The 27699-nt window shown below is 42.0% G+C and overlaps 1 protein-coding gene across 2 annotated transcripts in view; it reads right to left on the minus strand.

Annotated features, from left to right (window-relative positions):
• IGF2BP3 (insulin like growth factor 2 mRNA binding protein 3) overlaps positions 1-27699 on the minus strand; it is a 100519-nt gene that overhangs the window by 56194 nt on the left and 16626 nt on the right. For both annotated transcript variants that reach the window (XM_043965145.1, XM_043965144.1), the window contains exon 3: positions 13335-13383. In XM_043965145.1, coding sequence (XP_043821080.1) covers positions 13335-13383 — 49 coding nt within the window. The remainder of the gene's footprint in view (positions 1-13334; positions 13384-27699) is intronic.

A 27699-nucleotide genomic window follows, 5' to 3' on the forward strand; every position in this document is an offset into this window, starting at 1 on the left:
ATAGCTTCCAGAACACTCCTCATTTCCCATTGCAAGCAGCCACTGTAAACAAACTAATTGAAGGACCGAACTAAGTTTATGCCAGGATTTCCACTGGCCCCATTAGTTACTGGAGCAGTAGGGGCTGGGGACTGCAAGCTCTTTGTGCTCATTCCCGCTCCAACAACGACCTCCAGTGGCCTGGGGCAGATGAGGGTTTTTCTGTTCTAGAAAACAGAAGACATTCCATTTCCTAGGAATGGAAGGACAGTGATGTTTGTTTTTAAGATCCAAAAATTAAACCATCTACCAGGGGAAGGGTTCTCATTGCCAGACAGTCCTGAGCACCCCTGACTGCTGGCATAACAATAGTGAGGCACCAATGGACAGTGACTTTCTGTTTAAACTAGTTTTTTCCTAAACTGCCATAGACTGGCATACATAAGGTCCTTATGTATGACTTTACCTAATCAAAAGGTATCAGAGACAAAGAGGACCTCAGCTCATCTAACTTTATATAGAATATAACATCAAACATAGGTAGATTTAAAAGCTAGAAAGGACCTCAGAAGTCATCTGGTCTAATAGGGAGGGAAGAAGGAAAAGGAGAGAAGAGAGGGAAAGAAAGCATAAGGGAGAGAGAAGGAAGGAAGGAGGGAGAGAAGGAAAGAAGAGGGGAAGGAGAGAGAAAGGGAGGGGAAGAATAAGGGAGGAAGAGAAGAGGGGGAAGGGAGAAAAGAGAAGAAGAGAGGGTAGAAAGGAGAGAGAAAAGAAAGAGGGAAGGAAGGAGAGGTAAAGAAAGGAAAACAAAAGAGAGGAAGGGAGGGAGGAAAAGAAAAAAGAGGAGAAAAGAAGGGGAGGAGGGGAAAGGAAAAAAGGAAAAGAAAAGGAACCCTGGATTTAGAGTCAGTCTCTTGGGCGAGTCATTTCCTCTGTCTGAGGCCGTTTCCTCATATGTAAAATTAAGAGGAGGAACCAAATGACTTCTAAGGTCCCTTCCAGCTGTAGATCTGTGCACATCACGCTGGGATAAGGCTTAAAAGACAGACACGGTGACGAAGAATTGGCTCTTGGTCACAAATGCCCGTGGAAGAGGCGGACAAGGGAAATCAGTTTTTGATCTGGAAGAGACCATAGGTCTTTGAGATGAGGACATAGAGGCTCATACAAAAGAAGTGACTTGGCCCAGGTAGTAAGTAGGAGAGATTTGAACCCAAGTCCTCTGATTCCATATCTAGCTCCCTTCTCAAGAACTGGCCTCCGAGGGAACGGTCTTCTCTGCAACCGGGAGGGTTAACACTTCGCCTACTAGAATTTCAAATCCATTTAGCTGAGATTTCTGATATTCAGCTATTACTCAAGTCTTCAAGAATACACATTACTGGCAAGCCAGCCTGTGTGTAAAAGGCTGAGTGACACACACCTATCAACAGGGATCATTTCAAGTGAGCTGAGACAAAGTGGCTCTGGCCATCTTGAGGACCCACCAGCTTGACTCCATTTCCAAGTCTCCATTCACATCCACACCCACTAACACAGGGACCAAAGAGCATGGAACACCAGAGGCTTAGCATGATGTCTGTCATGCTGGCCCCGCCTCTCAAAAAGCAAGGTAATCATGCAAGATTAACAGTGGAAACCAACTAAATCTCACTTATAATTAAAGAGACTGACAGGGGCTTAAATCCTGCTAATTTGCAGCACTGCTTCCTCTCCTCTTCCCCTTATACACTAAAAATTGAGATGGTCATTTTCTTCCAGTAATTTTCCATCCATTTATGTGTATGCAGGATAACCCTTGGCAAGCCACTTTTAAAGCATGCCTTCCATTCAGGAAAAGGAAATAGGTCTGGGGAATACAGCCCTTCTAAAATAGATAATCTGATTCAGACTCAAGTAGGGGGTGTGGGCTTCTTTCTTAACTAGTCAAAAAGTCCTACTAGAGAAAAGTTACTTCATTTTCTTGGCCAAGAGGAGGACTTAGAATTTAAAAGAGTCCTTCAATGCAAGCCTTATACTCACTAGTCAAATATTCTTGTATACAAGTAGGAGTCAGCAAATATCTTTATTCTGAGAGCTAGTCAATCACGGGGGGGGGGGGGGGGGCAGGGAGGAGAGGATTCTCTATTGATTTTGTAAATAAGCCAGAGGGGAACTAGCTACGATTAAAAGGAAGATTTTCCAGGGAACCATCTTTATTAGGAGTCAACCTCATCCAGAAAGCTCGACAAAACCCTACATCTGTCTGAGGACAACGGCTCTTTGCTTAACCATTTCCCAGAAACTGTTCACTTCTTCAAGGAGAAGCAGTAAAAACAAGAACTAAAAAGACCCCAAATGGTACCAGTGAGGAAGGAAGGCATTCCAGGCATGTGCAAAGGGATAGGGCTAAGAAAAAGGATTCACTACATTGTGCTTTGTTACATCACATTTAAGGTCCAAATAACATTCTGGAGACCTTCAGTGGAAGAAATGCATTGGGCTGAAGATCCCTATATGAAGTGTCACCGAATTGATAGCAAGCTATCAAGTTTTCAAATTCCCAAGATTGAAATAAGGAATCTCATGCCTGATTATTTCCATTAAGTTCCTGGAAAATCAAACCCAGTATCATCCTAAGTGATCCGAGCCAGGAAACCAGCCATGGCATCTCTGGATTAATAGGTCACTAAAGACTCCCCCCCCAAAAAAAACCCCTCAAATCAAACTGACCCTTAGCTACCCCATCCTAAAGAAAGCAGGATGTTTGAGTTTCAGCCTCGGTTAATTAAATCATTGTTTGCAAGCACTACAACCTGAGTTAAGGACACATGCACCAAGCCAGAGCCATCTTGGATTCTGAGTACTAGGCATGACTTGCTTCCACACAAATGAGCAAAGAGCAGGAGGAGGAGGGAGAAAAGGAGAGCTGGGAGTCACAGGATATTGAAGTCTCCTAAAACTCCAGGGCAGGGAGCCAGTGGGGCACGAAATGCACGCAAAGGAATTTGCATGGCTTTCAGCAGGATGAGTCCCACGGAAATTAAATCTAGCCTTCTATTACAGGTAGAAGGTTTTTCCTTCTCTTCTCTTACCTCCTGCCCATGAAGGAAATCTCTAAATATTAAGATTGGGTTGTGGATAAGGTACAATAGGCCATTCAGTTCCACATAAACAGAGCAGGGGGGGAAAAACAACCTCCAACCACTGTGAAGGTCCCTTATTCCTTCCAATTGCCTTTGCTGCTTCTAAGGCTGGGAACAAAAAGCTTTGAGGACTGTCATGAGATTTCTAATTATAAGTAAGTAAATCTTATGACTGGAGATTTCCTCATTTCCTATCTCTTTTTCAGAGAAGTTAGAAAAATATTGAAGTCATCACCATGTACTTTCTAGGAGGCTTGCTCAGCTCATCAGTGATGGTGAGACAACATGGCCCAGTGAGGAGGGTAGAGGCCGGCATTGAAGAAGGAAGCCAGCTTTGGAAATCTCTGTCCAGTCTCTGCCCATCCATTTCAGAGGGTCCTAGGTTTAGAGCTGAATGGACCAGGACCTCAGAGGGCAGCTAATCCAAGGCCTCACTTATTCTTCTAGACACAGGTAAGAGGGAATGAGTAGGAAAAGCCCAAGCAGGCAGGAGGCCCAGGGGTCCTTCCAGGTCCTTTGATGTCCTACCTCTCCTCCTCATGCATCACACATATACACAACACAGCCCCATCACCTATTATGGCAAAACCACGCTAACACTTAGTATGGTTAGTTTGTTGTGGCAGATACACACCCAAAGGACTCACAATTCATCTTAATCACTTACCTTCCAGCAAGGGATGAAGACAACTTGTGTACCAAGGGACAAGGGCCCGCAGTACAAATCAACCGTCAGCTATACACAAGTAAAATGCAACTTAGTAGAACGTTTGGGGTTGTTTTTATTCTTTCAATCAAAGTCAAATATAAAAAGGTTCAAATCACCCATTATAAGAAGGAACACAACACAAAACTTAAGTCAACAAATGTCATAAATACCCATACCCTGCCTCCCTCCCCCTCCCCCCCCCCCCAAATACACATTCTCTATTATGGACAAAAGGAGGCTAGGGCCACATGGAGGTTTCTAGCATGGCTGTTCTCCAAGTCCAAAACCACAGAGTCATCTTTGATGACTTCACGTATCATGTCCAATCAGTCACCAAAAATTGTTCATCCTCCTTTGAAAGCTGACTGCGGCAGTCCCTTTTCCTTTCATTTCCAATGTTAACACTCTACATGGATCCCTCATGAACCCATGTTGAGACTGAAGTAATAACTGCCTTGGTTTCTTCCCTCCCAGAGTCTTCCATCTCTAATCTAGCCTCCTTTCTACCTTCAGCTCCATCTTCCTTTGACATTTGCCTGCTCAAAATCCCGTCATGGCTCCTAATATGTAAAACACACATGCTTTCAGGGTCTTTGGGACCTAACCTACCATTTCTGGACTTATCCTCTATTATCTGCCATGACTTGACTCAACCCACATTTATTAAACACCTGCTACACCTGCTATGTACCCTTAGGAAAGTTATGGCTACAAGAAGGAAGGAAGGCCAGTACCCAAAATGCATACTGCCAAGCAGAGCATTTAAGTCTAGGAGGGGCAAAGTGAGCTGAGATCATGGGACGGAAGGGTCATTATGGCAAAAAGGTGAGGAAAAGGGAGATTGCAGTCCTAGTGTAGAGGGTCTTCTGTCCAGCTAAGGAGTCTGACAATTCTGCAGGCAACAGGAAAAGCCCGAATATGTCTCGGCAGGCACATGGCATCAGCAGCCCAAGATGTTAGAAGCTTAACATGGCGGCAATGTTTAGAAGAGACTGGAGGCAACAGAGATGGGAAGCAGAGATCACTGCTGTTGCAAGAGTCTTGAGGAGAAGTTAGTCCCATGGTGATGGGACTGGAAAGAGAGGAACAGATTTAAGAGATGTAAGGGGGAAAAAAAGAATTAGCAGTAACTGGGGACTGAATGGAGGTGGGATCAAAGAAAAGGGGGCGTCAAAAATGAATAAGGTTTGTGACTGAGTGACAATTGGAACAATGCAATCATTAGTGGACAGGGGAAGCCAGAAGGATTGTGGATGGGGGAGAGAAAATGAGCTCTGCACCAATTCTTCATGTAGGTCTTCTTACCCAAAGTGCCTGCTACATAAGAAATACTTAATAAACATCTGCTGATCTGATTGATCTTCTGGTGGCTGGTTTTATTTGAGTTCTGCCTTGGGACTAAGAACAAGAATCACGGGAAAAGCTTTAAGATACCAGTTAGAGGGAGACTTGAGTCCTAATGACCTTTTTTCCTACTTAAAATGAAAAGCACACAAGGTCCTGGGCACACAGGTGGCTGGCCTGTTCCAAGTCCTAGCGGATCTCTGAAAGGCGTCATTCTGATAACATTTACCCGCCGCCGTGACACATTAACACAGTTCTCAGAACACGGCGCTTATCTCAGTTTTATGAGTGAAACATGACAAGTGTGTGGACTTTAGGACCCAAGAACACAGAAATGCATGATTGGCTCTTGTGCAAAGTTAGGCTTGTGTGCAGTGGAAATGGAAGACATTGCAAGGACACTGGAGACTTCCAAAGGGGTGGGGAGGAGATGGAAGGAGAGCCAGCATCCAAATAAGGGAGAAGTCAGCCATTCGACCAAACAAAAGTGCCTTGAAGGCAAGGTTGCTTCTTTTTTTGTCTGCCCCCATGCCAAGCGCCATCCTGTGCTATTAGTAGGTGCTCAACAGATACTATTTGAATTGACTGTTTGAATTGGGGGAGATGATAGGAATATGCCAATTACAGACTGAAACAACTTGATAAAGGGAGAAAAGGTCTCAGAGAGTTGGCGTTAAATACAAAGGGTAAGGGGAATGTCCCAGTGACCTGCAGGTTATGCTATGTTTGAGTTTCTTCCATTGCAAAGAACTATGAATGTTCAAACTCTAGGTTAAGCAGAGTAAATAAGTGGAGGTAGAGCTCAGAGCCATGTTTTCTACTTCCAAGGACAGGGTTCTTTCCACTTTCTACTAAAGTCCCTCAGTGAAAAACAGGTACCAGATCATCTTCTAGTAATTCATGAGGAATATTCAAGGAGAACAATAGGAATACTACTCATGGTTTACACACAAATGTACAGAGCAGGAGTCATCAAAGGACATGGAAAGAGACCAAATTGGTAGCTATGATGTGACAGAATTAGAATAGGAATCCATGATGGGTCTAATTCTTTAGACATAATTTTGGTCCAAAGAAAAAGAGAAATGGCTTGTTAAGGCAGGATTGATAGAAACCTTGTCAAGAAGTGACAGTGACATCTTAATGTTTAACATAGATAAGAAATGAAAATTCAGGCATATTGTATGTGCCCTAAATTTGAGGAGAGTAGATTTCAAAGAGTTTAGGCAAATGATAGTTTCTTGTGTCCTCCAATTATGCAGGGAAGTCACCTGAAGAGGAATGATATGCTCCCAGGAATGCAATGACTTTAATTTTGTCCATTAGAACTTCAATGGGTGGGGGGGGAGATAGCTAAAGAGATTCATGTGGACGCACAGGGAACTCATGGATCAACTTTTGTTTTGTTAGTCACATATACAAGATGGAGAAAGATTGTGATCAATGTTAAAATAATTTGTTTTTTTTAAAGGACTTTTTTTTCCTGTTCTAAGTATAAGAGGATGAATAAAGACCCAGGACTATGCCTCAATGGTCTAAGGAGGCAAGTCTATTTAGCAATTCCTCCGTTTCTGTTCCCTCTGCCAAAAAGAATGAACTTCAGGATGGAAAGCAGAGAGCAGACACCATTAGTTACCAGAGAGGCAACACTCAGGTTTGGTGAGATGATGGGTGCTAAGGGATTCTCTACTTCCTCCCAAAGAGCTCAAGGTTGGTGGCCAGGGCATCAGTTCACAACAGGTGGAACCCTCGCCCTACCATTTGCAAACTGGATGACCAGGGGGTACTTCCCAGATGACCCAAGGAAATTAGGGAGGTCATGATGAAGGGACCTGCTGCCACCCATGGTCACCCCTAGGTGAGAGAGAGCAGAGCTGGACTCTGAAATCAGACCCTCCTGTTCTTCATCTGGCACTCATTGCCCACTGCAGCCCAGTTCCCAGGATGACACCACTCTCTGGACACTGATTAATCAGTCATCACAGCTTGTTCCTTGCTTTGATGTAAAATGGCATTTTCTGGTCTAATCTGTACCCAGCCTTGAGATAATCCCCAAAGGTAGGAAATCCACTCAGAATATGTGGTGGGAGAGGCAGCTGGGTGATAAGCATATGCATTTACTGCATTAAATTCAAAGAAACCAACCCTCTTGACCCATCTTTTTTCCATCTCCTATGCTAATGTAACCTCTCCTACATCTGTTTCCCCTTGGGTCACCTCAGGCAGGGTGGAACATATGCATGGCAGGCTTACAGCAGAATCTTAAACCAGGACATGGTTAATATTAAAAGCTGAATCCAAAGGAGGCAAGACTCAACTGGCCACCAACAGCTGGAGCAATAGGTCAACTTGGGCAACAGGAGGCAGTTTTCTGGTTTGCCAGAACATGGACCCTCCTTAACAGAACACCCAACAGAGAGACCATTCCATTACAGAACATGTGGTCCAGCTGGTCAACTCTCAGGAAACTGAATAAGAGACACAGGAAGGGCTCAACTGATATTTGAAAATAAGACACATAAATGGGGCCCTGTAGTTGGGAAACAGCATGGGACAGGGACCAGGGCACCAAATTCAAAGTCAAAAGACCAAGTTTGGAATGCTGGCTCTGTTACTGGCAGCCCAACAGCATCAGGGTCTGTATGGGGGAAGTCCTTCCAAGCACTTCAAACATTAAATCCAGCCCTACTATGCAGGGTACTTTCCCCAAACATACATACTCCACCCCCCCACCCCCCACCCCCACACACACATACATGCACACATAGCCAAGATTTCTTTGCCTTCAAGAAAGCAAAGAACTCAGAGGGGAAAGCGGGCCCGTCCCAGCCTGCCTATGAGAAGTCAGTCATCTTCTTTTTCCCTGATTGCAAAGAGAACCAAAGAAACCCTAGCAATGGGCTCCCAGGATGGGCACAGAAGCGTCCTGTCCATCTATAAAAGGAGGCACTTTTTGGAGATCAAAGTGGAGACAGCTGCAATGTGCACACACAGCCACCCATTCCAGTGCCCCATTTGGAAAGGAAAAAATCTTTCGAGAAATGTCTGGCTCGCACAGATGAGCCAAAACGTCCCTCCGTAAATCCCGAGAAAGTCTTCTCTCCTCCAAAGACAGAAACCGAACCCCACCACACCCCTCCTTTCTATTTCCATTTCAAGGCTGGGCTCCACTCCTGGCCCTGGCAGGGCTTGCCCAGGAGGGCTCCAGCTCAGGAGGAGAGAAGAGAGGGAGCCGCCTTGGAGACAAGACGGAACCCAATGATTCCTGATCTGCTCACAAGCCAAGGGCCAGGAGGCAAAGGCATCTCCCACACTGCACTGCAGCTGCAGCAAATTCAGGGGCCAGGGAATGGAGTTGTTCCTCTTAGTCCTTGAGGCTTTTACCCTCCTTTGATTCTTTACCCCAGGGCCAAGGCAAAGAGCAGAGCAAAGAGTCAGGGGGAGGGCTCTGGAGCCAAGCTGCAGTCTTGCCAGCTTCTCCCAAAGAGCACCCCCCAACTCTTCTCTCAGTGGGTCTCCCTCTGTTGTTGCCCCTGCTTGCCTCCCTGGGGGACTCTGATTGTGAGTTCAGGGATCACCAAGCCCCTAGGCTAAGACTGCTTAGAACACTGCTTTATTGCAGGATTTTAAAAAGAAAGAAAGAAAGAAAAGAAACTGGATAACATCTTCACAGAAATTCACCGGGCTAAGGGGGGGAGAGGGGAACACTCTTTTTTAAACCTTATTACAGACTACCTGAATAAGAGAAAATGGGGAAATTTAGGTAGTGTCAAATCAAGAAATATCACTAAAACTCTATTTTTAAAAAGTAATAATTAACAAAAACTTGCCCTTTTAGAACATATAATTAATATATAATTAAGCAATTAATAAACACTTGTTGAAATGGTTTGCAAATTTTTTAAAAATATATTATCTCAGTTGAGACCCACAAAATACTGCCAGATCCATGCTGTTATTTCATTTCAAACCTAAAAATATTGAAACTCTGAGAAGTAAATGAAGTGACTTGCCCAGGGCCAATCAGATTAGCTAGGAAGTGTGAGGTGAGGGTGGGTGAGGGCTGAATGCTGGTCTGTCAGGGTTCTAACCACTAGGCTACAGATGTAAAAAGCTCAACAGGCTGTTTTCTTTTTGTAGAAGAGCTGAAGGATATTTTATTTGGTGAGAATTGTTTTGGGTGGGTGAATAAATTATACACCCCCCCCCAAAGAAATGAATAAAAATTCTCATTTTGGAACAGTCCCTTCTAAAGGGTTTTGAATTATTTTATTACAACCCCAGGTATATCCCTTGCCTGAAGGACATTCTGATGCTATAGGGTTTTCTATGAGGCTCACGGGGGAAATGGAAGGTGTAAGAGGATGACCATCTCCTATGGTTGGGTCACTCAGTTATTAGTAGCTCACCCAATATAGATTTCTCCCCAAAGCACTATCACATATCCCTCTTGGCAAGTCCCTGAGGGATTGAGATGTCAAAAATGGCTGACCGGTCAAGAGCCTGACAAGTGACATGGCCAGAAAGACACATGTTTGGGGCACACTGGTCCTTACTCCTTTAAAAGGAGTCTTGGCTGCTCTCTGCTCAGCCTCCCCCCCCCCACCCCAGCTCAGCCCCTTCCCCTCCCCAGACATGTGCCAAAAGCAGAGCCCTGCTGGCGCCTTGAGGTGAGGTAAGCATCAGAGAAAAGCAACACCTGCTGTCTTCCCATAACCCTCCAGTGCATATGGGCTGAAGGTGCCAGGAAACATTTAACCAACTCCTCTGGCAGCCACCAAGCCTCCCAAGAGGGAGCCCATAAAATAAACTCAAAGGACCACATCTGAAATGCCCTCTCTCCTCCTTCGGCCTCAGAGTGCTGCCTTTAGTCCCCAGTCCAGCTCAGGGGCCTTTCCTGACCCCTCACCCCTCCAAGCCCTCACCTCTTCCCTCCATGGGTTCATACTCTCACCCTCTCTACCCATATTTTGGGCATCCTTATTTGTGTACAGGAGAGGCTGGACTCTTCTCCCGTAACCATTAAGCCCCTCAAAGGCAGGGGATGCTGGTTTTTTCTTGGGAGCCCCAGAGTAGAGAGACTTCTTCATAATTGTTTGATGAACTGAACTGAATTAGAATATATTGTGCCCGGGGGCAGCTAGGTGGTGCAGTGGATAGAGCACTGACCCTGGATTCAGGAGGACCTGAGTTCAAATCCTGCCTCAGACACTTAACACTTACTAGCTGTGTGACCCTGGGTAAGTCACTTAACCCCAACTGCCTCACTAAAAAAAAAAAAAAGAATATATTGTGCCCAGAGTAGGTGCCTTGCCTAAGCAGGATGTCCCTGCCTGGACATTTAAATGAGGAAAAAAATTTGAAATATTGCTCAAAAACTGGGGAGGGGGAGAGAGGGAGGAAGGAAACTTAAGCTCTGCTTAGGACATATCAAAGGACCATTCCCTTGCCTGTTATGGTATGGAACCCAAGGGAAGGGGAGATAGAAGGCTTTTTTAAACTATGCAGAGCAGCCAACATTCCATATGAATATATGGGCATCCCGCATCCCTACACTGGGCTCAGCCACCTCGCTGATGAGGAATGCCCCATGTGAGGCTTCTTGACCTCTTCTTTTAGCTTTTTGGACAACTACTCAGAAAATGGTCTCCCAAAGGGCTGAAGCAGCCCCTTAGTGGGGCAAAGAACAGAAAAATAATGCTCTAGAAAGGGGCAGAGGGCATAGACTTGAGGCCTTTCCACCCTCCACTAACACCAACCACAATCTCTGGGGAGCCTGGAGGGCTCCGAGAAAGCTTCCCCTCCTGGGACAGTCACACCACGCTTTCTCCAAAAGGGGAGCAAGCCATGGTGATAATGGTGTACACATGCTCTTTTTTCCTCTGGGACAGTGACCTACACTAAACACACACTTGATAAATATTTGTTATGGTCAATTATTATTCAAGACCAGCATTTTCATGGGCAGTTTTAAAAAAAATTCTAGACTGGAAGTGAAGAGTCCTATAGCCCATTCTCTGGGTCTGCTTGTGACTTGACCAACATGAGTCAGTTCAATTCTCTGTTCCTCAGTTTAGCCAATTTATACAATAAGGACATTCCTTGCCTGATGTGGCTCAAAGAGATATTGCAAGAGAGGAAAACAAGGTTCATAAAAAACCTTTGGAACAGTTAACATTGGATGAGCCCAGTCTGTACCATAGCACCCCAGAGAATGAGAAGGGTCAGGAGGAAACTATCACTGTCCAGGAGTGAGAACTCAACACTGTAGCCTTTAGTGACAGTCTCCCCTCTTCTTATTAGGCAAGGTTTGCAGGCAGGAAGGTATGGGCTTGAATCCCAGATCTGGCCTTTATTACTTGGGATATTCCAGGCAAGTCACTTTACTTCTCAGCCTCAGTTTCCCTATCTCTAAAATGGGGAAAATAACTCCATGGGATTGTTGACTCTAATGGCAATCTAGGCAGCATTCTGTGCACTTGACTATATGTACAGGTCAGATATTATTATGGTCTTATTCCTAAGGGCAGGGAAAGGGTGGGTTCCCAAAAAATGGTGAACAAGTCCCCTCTAAAACATAGGATGGGGATAAAATCATGTCACAGAATGAAACACTAAGGGTGTGTCTCCAGAACATGCAAAAATGCAGAGCAGTGGGAAGCATCATTCTCTGTCAGATTGGGGAGACTTGCTTCCAGTCAGCATCAGATGTGAATTCTCTCCAATTCAAAAAAGTCAGTTACATTTTAATGCCCCCTGGTAAGCAAAAAAAAAAAAAAAAAAAAAAAAAAAAAGGCAGCCTAACTTGGAATCTCAAGCTAGTTCTCAAGGAGGCTTTTCAAATGTGTGACCTCACAGGTAATGGGTGCACTTGCATTTAGATAACCCACTGACTTCTAAAGGCAGTCTTATTTCCAGCTAAGCTAGACTAACCCGGAGTTCGGGAACTTGGATCTTTCAGTGAAGATAGCAAAACCAGTAGCTTCCCTATATTGACCTTGAACTTGGGATCTCTCATCAGTAGAAATCTAGTCCCCAAACAAATGCTAAAATAGAGGAAAACTTTGCAAGAGCCTCACAGCAAGCATCCTCAGCACAATATATGAGTAATGCCCAAATAAAAATGTCTCTTCCCAAGGACTGGTTGGTCCTTTCATACAAGGATTACCAGTAATCAATGGCTCTTCTTCTTAAAGGCAGTGGTGGCTCACTGTAAATTCTTATGTTTATGATACCAAAGGAAGAGCCTCTGGGATGCTGGGAGGACAAGAGAAGACGCACAAGTTTTTAATGTGTTATTTTAAACACATTTTGTGCCAGGAAAAAATCAAGTCCCCATCCCAGAACTTTACAGGGCCTATTACCAAATGTCCTTTAAAAGGGAAAAAATACATTCAAAATTTCTAATATATATATATATTTAAATATTCAGAAAGAAGTAGCCAGGGGCTCAGTGTGTTTTTTGTGTTGTTTTGTTAAAGAAAAAGAGATAGATTATTCTCCGTTTCCCTCATATAAAAGGGCCACCAAAAAAAAACCCCAAACCCAAACTTTCCACTGCTGCCTTCCTTGCTTGGGGCTTCTTGTCAAGTCATGATGTCCCACTTGGGATATCACAATCAGTCTTCAGAAGCTTCTGAGGACACAGAATCTCATTCAAACTTGGGCTCACCATGATCTCTCTCTACATACACACACAATTAGCCAAATACCATCATTCAGGGGCAAAACCAAGCAGACAAGTATTTGGAAGACACCAGTGTTTACTATTTAAGTTTCATTTTTTAAGGGTTTTGCCAAGCATGGAAATTTTGGTTTAAAGAAGATGACTGAAATCTAGCCAAGGAGAGCTGGCATGGACAAGCCCCTTGGTTAAGGAACCAGACAGCATCAAGGAATAAGCATTCATCCGAGAAACCCATTTAAATACTTTTTTAAAAAACACAACCCAAAGAAACCAAGGCAGTGAATAGCTTTAGGAGACTAGCTCCTTTCCTTGCTCCATAAGGCCCCCACCCAAAGCTACTCTCCAAGAGTAGAACTAGGGGCATGTGGGCTCCAGCCGATGCAGGAAGCCAAGGGAGTATCAGGGATGGGGACAGACCAAGGGAGGGGCTCAGGAAAGCTTAGGAAAGAATCAATAGTAACAACTTCTTTTTAAATATAGGAATTCCTACCTCCCACTGCAGATGAGGAGGGATGTTTCGGATCTGGATCTTACGGCTCCTGGGGAGAAATAAAAGAAAAGAATTAGGAGATGGGAAGGAAAACACATGCAAATAGTCCCAGCGAACAGCATTTGGAAATGACAGTGTCACATCTTCCGTTAAAAATATCAGTGTTCGGGGCAGCTAGGTGGCGCAGTGGATAGAGCACCGGCCCTGGAGTCAGGAGTACCTGAGTTCGGATCCCGCCTCAGACACTTAACACACACTTGCTAGCTGTGTGACCCTGGGCAAGTCACTTGACCCCAATTGCCTCATTAAAAAAAAAAATTTTTTTTTAAATATCAGTGTTTAAAAAAATCAATCTCTTCCAAATTGAAAAAAAAAATCACAGACTGGAAATGAGGCCAAAGGAGAAGAGAGAGAGATGTATACATTGAAGAGAAGCACTTCTGCAAAAGTCGGGTCAATATTTCAAGTATTCTAACATAAGCGATGGAGCCAAGGACAAGAGAGAAAGGATTCCCTTTTGCTAGGGACATGATTTGCCTCCATGCCAGTCCTCCTATGATGAGTGGCATGAAGGTGCCCCAGGCTATGGCAGAGGAACCCACACCATCTCTAAGGTTGGCCCCAGAGAAGACATCTGCCTCTGGTTTGAGGCCAGACCCAATTGATCACCTTCAAAGCACTAAACCAGTGGCAAAGAGGGGAGGGATAGGAGAGGAGGAGGAAGGAGTGAAAGCCCAGAGTGAGACTATTCTACACCCTTAAAGTGTTGAAATGTCTGTGGGGGAGTTTTGCATCTCAAGGCAAAGCTAGAGTCTATAAACTCCTTTTGCCCATCACCACAAGTCAACCTCATTTTCAAAAGGGCTAGATATTATAATTTTCCAGATCCCAGATCCGGAAGCAAACAAACATGATCATCCTCCCACCCCCTTACTGGACTGATCACAAAGAGCACTTCAACTCAACAAGTCAACATTTTAATAATCTCTTCCTGCACATCAAGCAAGGTATGGTGCTGAGTACAAAGACAAAGAAGCAAAAAAAAAAAAAAAAGATAACTTCTCCTCTCTCTGGGAGCTTCCTTTCTAAGGAGAGCAATCACTATGTACCCAGAAACACAAATACCAAAATGCTTTCCAGAGGCAGGGCAAGCATTCTAAGAGCTGGAGGGCAAGCATTCTAAGAACTCCAGAAATCAATTTCAATAATTCTTTGTAAGAAGTGGTTCTCTGTTAAGGAGGAGGGATTCAGGGAAATTTTTAGGCAATGTAAAAATAAAAGATATCAATAAAATCTATTTTTAAAAAGAACTCAATGAGTTCTTAGTTCAACATTTACTAAGTGCCAGCTCTGTGTCAGACATTGAGGGAGGTAGGAAGGTACAAAAGCCCCCCAAAATACAAATCTTCTCCTTCAAGAATGTTATATGCTATGGCTGGGGGACGATATAACCTATGCAATGATAAGTCAAGGCAAAGCAATTGTGGGAAGGACAGAGTGCTAATACTAGAACAAATGGAGGAAGAACTAAATTAAGAAAAATTTGTTGGGTTCTCCATTGAATTAAAATATTTATGAAATATCAGCCAAATACCCCCCCACCCCCCAATCTGAAGGGTAATCTGGAGCAAAATCAATTCCCATCTCAGGAGTTCCCTTCTCCTCTATAAATTATGGAATTTGAACTAGCTGTTTCTGAGGTCCCTTCCAAGGGATCCAAGTCCAGAATTCTTCCCTGACTCCCTAAGTTCATGATACTCCTCCTTTTCCTGAACTCCAGATAGTTCTATCACTTTTTAGGTGATCGGTTATCTCGTAAATAAAACATTGGCTTGATCAGTCTACAGCCAACACTAGTTGTGTTCAGCCTAGATGCAAAACTAATTCCTTTGTCTCCTCCTTCCTGCTTCACCAGGCACCCCCCCCCCACCAAGCAAACACTGACCCGCACCCCTTGAGGAATTCTAAGGAAAACAAAGCAGAAAGTATTAATAAAAAGAGAGATTGGGGAGGGGCTGAGGGAGATATTACAGGGTTGCCTTCTTTTATTAGGAAATAAAATTTGGAGCAATATAACTTCCAAAGAGAACCTATTAAAGGAGGAAGGAGGAACACATGCCCAGAACAAACATATACCTTTTAATTTTTTTTTTTAAGTCTTTGAGAGAAGATTCTTTCTTTGAAACAATCCAGGGCCAACATAAAGATTTCTCTGTTGTCACAGGAAACTAGAATTGTGTTTCTAGGAAGTCAGACCCATTTTCTAAAAAATGTTATTGCTATTTCTTAAAACAAAGAGAGTGTGGGATCTGATTAACAAAAGAAGAAAGAATCCTTTGATAAATGACCAGGGAAGAAAAGCATAGGGCAACCTACTGGGGCTACCTAGGGCTCCCCCATCAGAAGAAACATAGGTATACAAAAATCTGAATTTATAATTCAGGTAAACTGGGGCAAGGGGTTAGGGAATGGATGGGGGAAAAAGTCACATCCTTAACAAAAGGAGGCTTCACTTTCCTGAAGTAGTTAGCACTCAATTTTCCTTTAAATAGGAAATTCCCCCGGTGTCTTTTCAAAAAGAGAGGCACATTTACATATCTCTTGGAATATCTTTCATGTAAATTTGGGGACTGGGACTCCAACAGATTTCTTGCAATAGAGCCCGGGGTCTCTCAGCCTGGTCTCCTCTAAGAAATTTCCCCCATCTCTTCTCAATCCGGTGGCTATTTAGCACCTTCCCATTTTCCTGCTTGGTAGTCTAAAATTGTGCATCCAATATATGGGGAGTGAGAAAATGAGATCTCCCTGAAATTGGCTTTATTTATTTAAGAATATGGTTGGTAGAGTATATAAAATTTTTAATGCCATTTTTTTTTCAAAATTTAATTCACATATTACCCGTAGAAAATCTTTATTGGTATGAAAAGAAAAACCCAACTCCCAAGGTAAAAGGCATAGAAACAAACCTGCCCAGAGGAAGAATTTTCTTCCTAGAAAAACTGAAATGCTTCAAATAAAATACTCATGTTACTACTGGGCTCTTACTCCAAGATTAGTTGATTGGAGGAGGGGGGGCAGGGGTTGGTTGGTTGGTTTGGGTATTTTTAACTATTTAGTGAGAATATTTTTGCATAAAATAGTTCGAAATAAATTCTACACACTGGATATAACTATATTTTGAAGACACCCCTCTCTACCCAGGATACCCTTTTACAAGTCAAGCCAAAAAAAAAATTGATGCCTTCTTTACTAGTGGGCTTCTTCCTCTTATTGACTATGAATCTAGAGACTGGTGGGTAGGACTGTCCCAATCTACCTAAGTCTCAGAGAACTGAGGATCAGACAGATCTCTCAGTTTCTACAGATGTTAGAAACGGGGGTTCATTGCCTTAGATCCATAATAGAAAAACAGAAAAGAGAGCAAGTCTAAAGCATAGGAAGATTCGGTCAACTCCAGTGCTGCTGCTTTATCCACCCCCCCCCCCTGCTGCTCCTGCCTCCCCCTCAAAGGTCACCTTCCATCTAGAAAGGATGTCTACATAGATCTTTATTTACATACATGTGGTCTCCTCCATTAGAATGTGAGTTCCTTGAGGGCAGGGATGGTTCATGCTTTTTTTCCCCTTTTTATTCCTAGCACTTAGCATTGCGCCCCACTGTACGCATTTAATACGTGCTTGATTCACTGAAAAGTGATCTCAAGGTGGTCAAAACCAGGCTCCCTTCCCTACGCTTCAAAAATCAACAATGGAGCCCATTCCTCTGTTGAAAGGTAAGGTCAATCCAAACTTAAACCATCAAATTCCATTTGAAGTGCCCTAGAATCAGTCGGTATTTGTGAACCATTTACTTATGTGCTGGGCACTGTGCTAAGCACCGGGAACATGAAGACAAGTCACAAATCCCAGTTTATTAAGAAGAGTGTAACAATCAGGTAAATTTTCCTAAGGAAAAAGAGTGCTTTAACCCAGCTTTTGACATGTTCCACATTGCCAATATTCTGACAAACTAGGATTCTGGTGGCAAAAATATTACATCGGCCACCTCCAAAATAAAATAGCCTGGACTTGTTGGAAAATGGTGAAATAAGTACTTTACTTGAGCCTATTTCATTCTTTATTAAGATCATTCAATGAATTTTCTAGATATTACTAACTCAGTTATCTAGAAGAGAAGGGACGCTTGTTTTCATTGAAATCTGGGTGATCAAAAAATCTCTTTGTTTTTTGCCAACTTTTTTACGGATATGTTAGCATGCAGTGCCAGACATTTCTAGCTTCACTTGCTCTTCCTATCTTCTTTCCTCCCTACACCCCACAATACGGATGCCTTCACTACAATTCTATGAGCTGAGAAAAAGGAAAGCCCTGCACGTGCTCCCCAGATGCAAACTACAAAGTCCTTTTGGGGGGGTTGTTTTTTCTCCGACTCAGTTATTTTATCTCCAAAATGAAGTTGGACTAGATTATCTCTCAGGCAGAGGTTTTTAATCTGGGATCCATGAACTTTACTTTTTTTAAAGTTTACTAACTAAATTTCAATATGCTTAGCTTCCTTTTGTAATTTTATGCATTTTATTTCATGCATCTAAAAACATTATTCAGAGAATGAGTCCATAGGCTCCAGCAGATAGTCCAAAGGAGTCCAAGACACAAAGAAGGAGGGGAATTCTTGCTCTAAGATCCTTTCCCAAAGCTCTTAAGGAGACTAGACTTCCCCGTGCAAGACACCAGGTGGCGACATAAGTCCAAGACTTCTGTCCAAAGGGGCCACCAATGAGTCTATTACAGACAACTCGGGTTTTAGAGTTAGGAGAGCCACTCAGCTCAAAAACAGTCACTTTCATGTAACTATGATTTCCCAACACTTAGGGATAAGGGTTGAATTTAGCTACAAAAATATAATTTGTAACTTTAAGGATTTTTTTTGACACAAGGCTTTTTCTATGAGTGCAGTATATGCGAAAGACACAAAATGCTTTGTGTCCCAGATAGTTAAGAGAAATCATTACAATAGATGATGATCAATAACGATATAATTATCATGACTGCCCATGGTGGAGCTTTAAAGCCTGCAGACACATTCAAGTGCTGCTAAGATCGGGACCAAATGAGGGTCTATGAAGTGCTTTGCACTTGTCAAAAACAAAATGTTAGAGAGGTCACTCAATTTGGAGGTGGAAAAACCGTATTCAAATTCTGGCCTTTCTACTTGCTTCTTGTGTATTCCTGGACAAGTTGTTTTGCCACTCTCTTTTTTTCCATTTTCTCATATGTAAAATGGGGGGATCGGGCTAGACAATGATATATAATTGATATAAATGTTAGTTACCTTCTTATCCTCTCACCATTTTACTGTCCTCATTGGTAAAAAGGAGACACGAAAAATGTTTTTGTTATTCTTTCCCCACAGGGACAGATTGGAAGATCATAGATTTAGAGAATCCCATCTAGTCCAGCTCCATCACCTTATAGCTAAGGAAATAGACACCTACAAGAAAGGAAGTAACCCGCCCACGGTTCTCTTAACTCCCAAACCTGTAGACTTTCCACTGCTCCAAGATGAGTCCCTTAAAAGGCTGAATCTAGGGGGATTGAAATTATTACAAAGACAAAAGACATCCAAAAAAAACATTTTCTCAAGATTAATAAAGCAGGATTTAATACCTGCAGCACTTACCTAAAAAGAGTATTAGGCAGAACAAATAGGCTAATGAAAAGAAAAGGGTGGGGTTTTTTTTCAAACCTTGAAACTCTCAGTTATTATCATAATCAATGTTCTCATCTAATCCGACACTTTTGATTTCAAAGATTAGAACCCTCAGGTGAGGAGGCTTGCTCAAGGTCTTGGCCTCACAATAGATGCGGCACACGGTCAAGTTTAACAATCTGATTATCGTTGAAATGCATGAAGTGAGTATATTCATTAGAAGACACAGAGAGTATGATTAATCTGAAATTAAATGATAGGTCATGCTAAGTTTTCCCCATACTTATTATTATAAAGAAGACAATGAGAAGGGCAGACAGCTGTTCTTTAGCCCGGAGTTATTCAAAAGATTATCTATGTTAAGGCAACCAACAGCATTTGCAAAATTACTACTGAATTTTAATGTTTCTAAGAAATCCACATCACTTAGACTTTTGAACTGCAGGCTGGTGGTTTTATTCCCTCATGAATGCTACCTGATAATGTCTCTTTCCAAGCCATTCTCCCCACACCAAGATTGCTTTTTAAAAATCACCTCTTCCAGGAAGCCTTCCTGATTGTGCACACAATATTCTTATCATTTAGTGTTTACCTTTTTCAAGGCTTCCTATATGATTTCATAGTGTATTTGTCATGGCAAATGTACTGGTTGGCATCTCCAACCAGCCTCTAAGTTCAACGTCAAGAACTGGAAATGACTGTGAGAAAAGCCTGGTATCGGGGGAAAAAACACCGACTTTGGATTTCTGGGTCCTGGGTTCATATACTACCTTTGTCACATTAACTGGACAAGTCATTTTACTTCTTAGAGCCCAAGATTCCTCATCTGTAAAATAAAACTGAGTGATAAGATAGTTTCTAAGGCCACTTACAACTCAAACTACGATTGCCTCTCGGGCAGTTTAATGGGACTGCTTCATTTCTCATGGGTAAGTCGGCTACCAAATAGGTTGTCAGCTCATTGGCAGACAATGTTTCTTTTTTTGTGCCAGTGCTGGGACCTATAAAAGCCCTATGAATACTTGTTGAATTAAGTTATTCACAGACTATGCCGTCCATCCCTGAACAAGAGAGTTGACTCCACTCTTTGTCCTAGGTCTTAAGCATCTGAAAATGTAGCCTTCCAACAAAAAAGTTCCTGCAACCATTTCATAAAATCACAAATGTTGCAATCCATGGCAGGAACCCATGCTGTTTAACATTAACGGCGGGCTCTATGGTTTAAATGAGGGGCTTAATAAGACTTTTGCAGGTCTTCCAAAAAAAAAAAAAAAGAGCAGGCACATCTTCTGGGCTTAAGTTTCAATGATTTAGTAGAAGGAGAGCAGTCCCAGGGAAGAAAAAAAAAGCCCAAAGCTTTATTCTACAATAGACTATTCATAGAGGCTTCAGACACATTTGGGGGGGAAAGGCTATTGTTCTCACTTTTCCTCTCATATTAAAAAACAAAAACCTTGAGGTTTGCATAGATCACAAAACAGAATTCCCCCCAAAGGGTTTACCACCATTTGAAACCAGCTATTAAGATAGTAGCTGCTCTCAAATCTAATCAAGTTTACTCTTGGCTAGCTCGGGATGAAGTTCTATTTGTTAAAGAGATTCTCAAGTAACTGAAATAGCTTATTCTTACCCGATGCACAGAGAGGGTGTTTTTCATGCTCGTTGAAAAGAATTCACACTTGCTTTGGGATTATTAAAAAAATTACAGCCATCAGTCCACGAAGGAAGAGCTTTGCTAAGTGGACTAAAGCAATGGCAATGGGAAAAACAAAAACAATTTGTCATTTGGACAAAGCCAAAGAGCTGGTCTTGGAGAAGAGCTGTGTGGCAAAGGACAAGTAAGTTAGCCCCTCTCAGATTCTGTTTTCCCATCTCTAAAATTAGGACAATAGTACCTGCCTTACGGGATTTTAAGGATCAAATGAGATAATGTATGTCCTGCAACATACATATGTGGACTATTCGCAAAGTATGTCTGGGGCTACCAAACCAGTGTGATTTCACATGAACACTCAACAGGTATGACACATCCAACAAAGCTCCCTGGAATTAGATTTGGAGCAAGTAGTATTTGAAAAATGACTAAGTGACAACACCCATTTCTCTAAAAACTGAGACTCCCATCACCTAAAGGTTCAGAAAATGGAGCAGCCTAGCCTAGGCACCCCCTCCTGATTTGTTTCTGGGCACTCAAGTTCCACTGCTCACAAGGCTTATTTGTTCAATTTTTAAACACTCCACACACAATCTGGCAGGATAAAGCATGCAAGAGAATATAATGGTTCACAAGAGGAAAATAAGCATTTAGAAAAAACAAATCCCCAGCTCCCTGCATTCAAGCGATTGGTCCCTGGCGGGAGAATAAGCTAGAGTGACGGTGGTCAAGGACTCCATCCCAATCCCTCCACCTGGCCTTTTGAGCCCTCCACCAACTCACCTCTTTGTCTGGCTTTGTATAAGCCCATTTCATTTCTCCCCTGCCCCCCACTCCCGCTCCAGCTCAGTCAGGCTGGATTGCTCTTCAAGGTTACAGCCCAGCCCCCTCCAGCATGGAATGAAAGCTAAAAGCAGGGGGCTGTGTGCTAACAACCACAGTTATTCCCTGGATATGGATGCAGGGATGCCGACATGCCTTCCTTTGAACACGCTGGAAAATTATATCTGGATCTTTGATTTAGGGAGGAAAGGGACCTTAGAAGTGCATTCCATTCAACCCCTTTCATTCTACAGATGAGGAAACCCAGAGTTGGGGAGAGGGAAGAAGACTGGTGAGCCCCACAGCTAATATTAGCAGAGCTGAGCCTGGAAAGCAGGCCTTAGGGCTCCAAATGCAGGGTTCTCTCCGCAATACCATGTGCTGCCTCCAATTCTCTTAAGGAAGGGTTCTGAACCCCCTGGTCAGGCTGCTGAAGCTGATGGATCCCTTTTGAGAACATTTTTAAAGACATAAAACAAAATACAGAACATTATAAAGAAAAGCAACGATACTGAAACACGGTGATCAAAATCGTTTTAAAGAAAATTCATGGACTCCAGGTTGAAAACCTCTGCTAAGTGTCTTTTTCGGCAGAGTACTGGAAGAGACTTGCTTCTTTTGCTAGTCAGCAGAGTAAGAGAACATAGCTTGGAAATCAAAAAAGAGCAGAGGTCAAATCTCGCCTCCGCTACTGCCTTCCTCAAATCCCTTCACCTTGGTGGACACGTCTTCAGGACAACCTCAACCCTGACCCAGCAGCTGAAGGAAATCGCAGCACATAGAGAGTTCCTGAGTCTCTGTAATAATTCAGTAACAGCCTTACTTGTTTAAAGCCAATACCTACTTTTCCCTTTCCTCCGAATTGGGCCAGGGACAGGTTTGGGTTTTTTTGTTTGGTTGTTGTTGTTTGTTGTGGTTTCTTTCCCCAACTGAACAAATACAGTAGGACTTCCTAGGACATCACCTACAAAAAAGCCGCAAGGAACCCTCCAGGTAGGGAGTTTTCTTATTACTGTAAAAACACTGTAAAATCTTCATGTAGATAAGGTGGCTTGCTCCCAGGCAGCAGTTAGCTATTCTTCAAGCTTACAATTAGACTAAAACCACATAATTATGACCATTTACGACAAGGAGAGCAATAACCCTACTTAATGCATTTTTAAAATCTGGAGGGGAGAAAATTTAACTGCTGTTCGCCCTTTATCCCCGACTGTTAAGAAACAACATTTAAGTATCTCCCAAGTTAAAGCTTTTCAAAGCAGATTTTTAAACTTGGCAGGCCTTGGACTCCACCCTTGTGCCTATATGTTTCGAAATCAAAATGCCAGTAAGCCATCAATAATGTCTGGGTGTTGGTCTAACCCTCTTTCTAAAACTAACAACTGACATTTCTAGAAAAGCCTGCAAAAGCACTTTACATGCACACTCGTACTTGTGCCCTACGGCAGGAAACTGCCGCTATACTGGTTTTTATTTTTAACAGTTCATAACAGAATCATTGATGCAGAAATGTAAGGGACCCCAGAGATCAAGTAGTCCAACTCCCTTAAGTTACTGATGAGGAAACTGAGCCCCAGAATCAAGCTACCCTCACTAAATCTACTCTAAGTGAGGTTCTTCCTCGCTCCCAATCACCAAAATCAGAGGTCTAGCATAGTATGAGATTTTCAGACGTCTGAATAGAGGCTGTTCTGTGTTGCACTTGACAGAGTTCTTGACTTACATTCAGGAAGACAAATGTGGCTTTAAATCTTGCTTCTCATATATTCATATATGGTGTGTGACCCAAGGCAAGTCACTTCATTTCCTGAGCCTCACAGGGTTTTGCGTCTGGGATTAAGCATCCCACATGTAAGATATTAGATTGACACTGAATTACCCCAATGCCATTGGGGAAAAAATTCATATCACATGGAAAGTCAGTATAATGTGCAGTTACAGCTTTGGCCTCAGTGCCAGAAAGACCTGAGTGAGAATTCTGCCCTGAGAAGCTTACTAGCTATGAGGCCATGCACAAATCCCTTCGCTCTTTTAAATCTCAATTTCCTCATCCGTAAAACAAGAATAATAGCAATGTGGACCTCCTAGGGTTACTGAAATTTAAAATGTATAAGTCCATTAAAATCAAACTAATTTTTTGGTCCTGTGTCTCGTTTCTCTGAAAATTAGTAATCTACGTAGGATGATCTTCGAACCACAATCACCCACACTAAATAAGCGTTTAAGGTATGTAATTTTGAAGGGTCAAATGAGCTACATCGGTAGCATACTCTGAATCTGTAGTAGACAGAGACATTTTAACTTAAGATAAGTTTGTTATCACAGCTCCAAAAATGTTCTACTATTTCTATAAAATAACTTCTTGGAAAAGATCTGAAACCCAGTCATGAGGAACACCAGTAAGCAAAACTTAACTTGTTATATCTGGGGGTGGGTGGGGGAGAGGACAAATGAATCTTTCAGGAAGCTTGGGTTTAGCTTCAATACCCCTCCAACAGGTGTGTTATTTTGCAAATAATTTTTAAAAGCTCTTCAATAGGGCACATGTTTAGCTTAATAGCTAAATCAGTAACCGGGCGAAGGCACCTCAATATTCACTTGGCTCAGCAGTTACGGAACTGTAAATTTGTCTCCAAGCTGAAAGCTGCGGTCTGTGGTAGGGTGTCCATGACACAGGGGCAAGTCAGCCACCTCAGACTCTGATTTCAGAAGGAAAACCGGAGAAAGCCTCCTGCCTTAGAATTGGAAACACGAGGGAAACTGAGCCAAGAACTAAGGATCTTAAAGTTCTTTTACAAAATCAATTTCACAATAAGGATATTGCTGCCATCTAAATGGTTGAGGATATATGCTGGGTGGACTTATTTAGCGTCCAGGGGCTTGGGATGTGCTTAAAGTGCTCTCGTGGTCGATACAGTTATGAGTGAAAATTTACTTCTGACCCATATATTTAAAGACTAAATGATAAGAAACAAAGATGGAGATACTCACACCCCTTGGGTGTACTGTTTGAAGATTCTGTCACAAATCTGAATTCTAGCAGTTAGGAGGGACTAAATAAATAAGTCAAACAGGTTACCAGGAAGTTTCTGGTAGCCAGACTCTTTATGGGGGGCCCCTAGAGTACTGAAGATAATTAGATAAAGGACCTATACTTCAGTAATGGCTCGGATAGGCTGTCCTGGCTCTCGAAGCCAGTCGAAACTGATCACTGTATGCCGTGTAATGGGTTTATTTTAGATGTGATTCTTTCTGGAGATCTTGGTTGACTAGACAACACTTTCACACACAACCCCAATTCTGTAATTCCATGAAAGAAGTTTGCTTTATCCTTCCACAGAGTGCCCACGACCTAAAAAAATGGCAAGCTACTCTTCAATGATACGTTTCAGTTAGCAGGAGATTCATAATAACAGCTAGCTCTAGTTACGTGAAATCAGTGTGAGTTGGGACCCAGGGCTCCACCCTACCGGCCCCCCTCATTGCAAATTGCCTCTTGTATTACAATTAGAACTAGGTCAAGTTTATACACCACACATTTTCAATCCACCACTTGAGAATTCATTCTCTCCCCCAAAGAGGACTACATTCTCTATGCTAAAGAAAGAAAAAACTGAGTAATTTACAAAATAAAAAAAAATACTAGCAATAATACAAAATTGCAGACACAAACCATGAGGCTGGAAGTTCAAGGCATCCTGGGTATTGTGAAGCTGTGTTCACAATGGGAAATTTATAATTGTGTGTTTGCTACAATTTCTCTATCAAAAATAGACAGAATTCAAAGACAGAATTAGCTCCACAAAAACCTACACAAGTCAAAAACAAAAGTTTCATTAGACAGGAATTCTGTAAAACGAAAAGGGGCAGACACTCAGACACCTGGGCTGAGCAAAGCACAGAATTTTCACAAAAGAAGGAAGAAAGCATGAATAGCCTTCCCTCTCTTAATTTACATACATTTACATCTATTCAAACCTTTAAGTCTTCATTTTAGAAACATTCAAAAAAGCTCAAGCATATTTTCAGTGTAAAAGCACAGATAAAGACTGCCTCTGTTTCCCTTAGCAATATGTTAGAGGTGGTAAGAGTGGCAGCAAAAACAAAAACAAAAAAAAACCCAAAACAATAAAATCTTCTCATTCGTGTTGCCACAGGATTTTTGTTTAAAATTTTTTTTGGCCGTACCATTTGAAAGAAAAATTTACTGGACACACCCTACAAAATGTAAAATAAATATGCTCAACCAGAGAAAACAAATTCAAATCCGGTAATGGTCATGCAATCGTTTTTATCAAAATTAATTTTTCAATTTTTATCAAAGTTAATCTTTAAGAACACCTCATTTCAAAAACTCATTGCACGACACAAATCTTAAATCTATGACAGTATGAAATAACTACCTTTGTCTGGGTGTATGGAATCGCATGTTTATTAATATGAGTTTAAGTTGCTAGTTTAAACAAATATTCCAGGCACTAAGTATTTACAGCTGCCATGGAAAGCAATCACACCAACATGCTATTGTTTAAAAATAAAACATTTCACAACATAATTTCAAATTTTTAATGACTATTGCTGCAACCGGTTCAATTAAAAACTGAAATTTTCGTTCTCTAAAAACAAGCTTTATGCCTCTAGATATTCAAGATCCTTTTCACCAACTCCTTTTCAATAAGGTATTCTATATCTAAGAATTCTTTTGCCTTAAAAAAAATAGTTCACAATTTGACCATCGTTTTTTACTTGTTAGGAGTAAATTCAAATTATTGAAAAGGTTGATACGGATGCAAGCGGGAGCTTTAAAAAATTGCAAGAGGAAGGTATGAAACATGGATTTAAAACTGATTTCTAATTATCAAAATGGAAAGAAGGGCTTTCTTACAGTTTAGGGACAAAAAGCATTTTGTAGCAATTGTGAAAAATAAATTCTAACATTCTTCTCACAACAATCTCAACCTAGCTAATTGTCAAAAAAAACACCCAAAACAACACCTTGGTCGAAGCCCCTGGTGTCCAATGTCCTCATTAGAGGTGACAATGGCTGACTTGTTACTTCTCCAACCAGTTCACAGCCTCCTGCCCATCACAGCAGCTAATATTTGTTTTATTTCACTTTGTTCTGAATTTTCAATTACCTAACACCCAGATTCACAAATTGGACTTTATTCTTCTTTTTAAAATTCCATACCGATTGGGTAGCTCCTGAGTCTGGAGCCAAAGGGACATTCAATTTTTATTTATTGATTTGTCAGTTTTGTGTGTTAAATCACTGAGGTTCTCAAGAACACCGACACCTAATGCACACACATGCTTGGAGCAGGTATGCTCAATGTAAGGGTTTATTTGATATATCAATAAGATAATTGTTCCATTGCGGGCCCCCCACTTTACAAGCCACCCCATGAAAATCATGGCAGAAAAATTCAAACTTTGTGGATTTGTGGGCTGAAGTGGTTTGTGCATTTTTAAAACCTTGCTCCAACCCTTGACAAAATTTGTCTGAAATGCTCATCTTAAATTGAGGTCAAAGTCCCCTCCCCCCCAACCCTGGGTCAAAAAGGGAGGCAAAACATGGATAGGAAGCAGGGTGTACCAGATGGAGAACCGACCTCAGATTCTGGACCACCTAGTTTCAGGTCCTACCTGAGGCAGACTTGCCTGTATGTCCCTTGGAAAATCGTTTAACTCCTCAGCACCCCCAGCCAACCCTCTGAGTCAGGGGTTCTTAACTCGAGGTAACTGAACTTCTTGTTTTAATATCTGGATAATTAATTTCAATATAATAGGTTTCCTTTGTAATGCTATGCATTTTGTTTTCTGCATTTAAAAAATCATTATTTTTAAAAGGGGTCCATTAGCTTCACCAGGCTTCCAAAGGGGGTTGCAATATATGGTGAAGAAGCTGTGCTCTCAAACTCTAATTTGAAGAGATGGAGTAGAGATTTGCTTTGAAAAAGAGGTTCCATGATAATGAAATCATACTTCCAATAAAAGGGGGGAAATCCACCTCTCTCCCTTAAGGAGCTTGGAGGGTAAAGGCCAGCATATACAGTTCAATGCAAACTTTTTGTTGTTGCTAGAAGACATGGGTAGAGAAGAGGGGATCTATTCAAAAAAGGTGTCTCATACAAAAGGGTATCAATAAATGTTTGTTTTTTAAATTGGGTCCTCAAAAAT

Source organism: Dromiciops gliroides, chromosome 5 (assembly GCF_019393635.1).
Source record: "Dromiciops gliroides isolate mDroGli1 chromosome 5, mDroGli1.pri, whole genome shotgun sequence".
Lineage (NCBI taxonomy): Eukaryota > Metazoa > Chordata > Mammalia > Microbiotheria > Microbiotheriidae > Dromiciops > Dromiciops gliroides.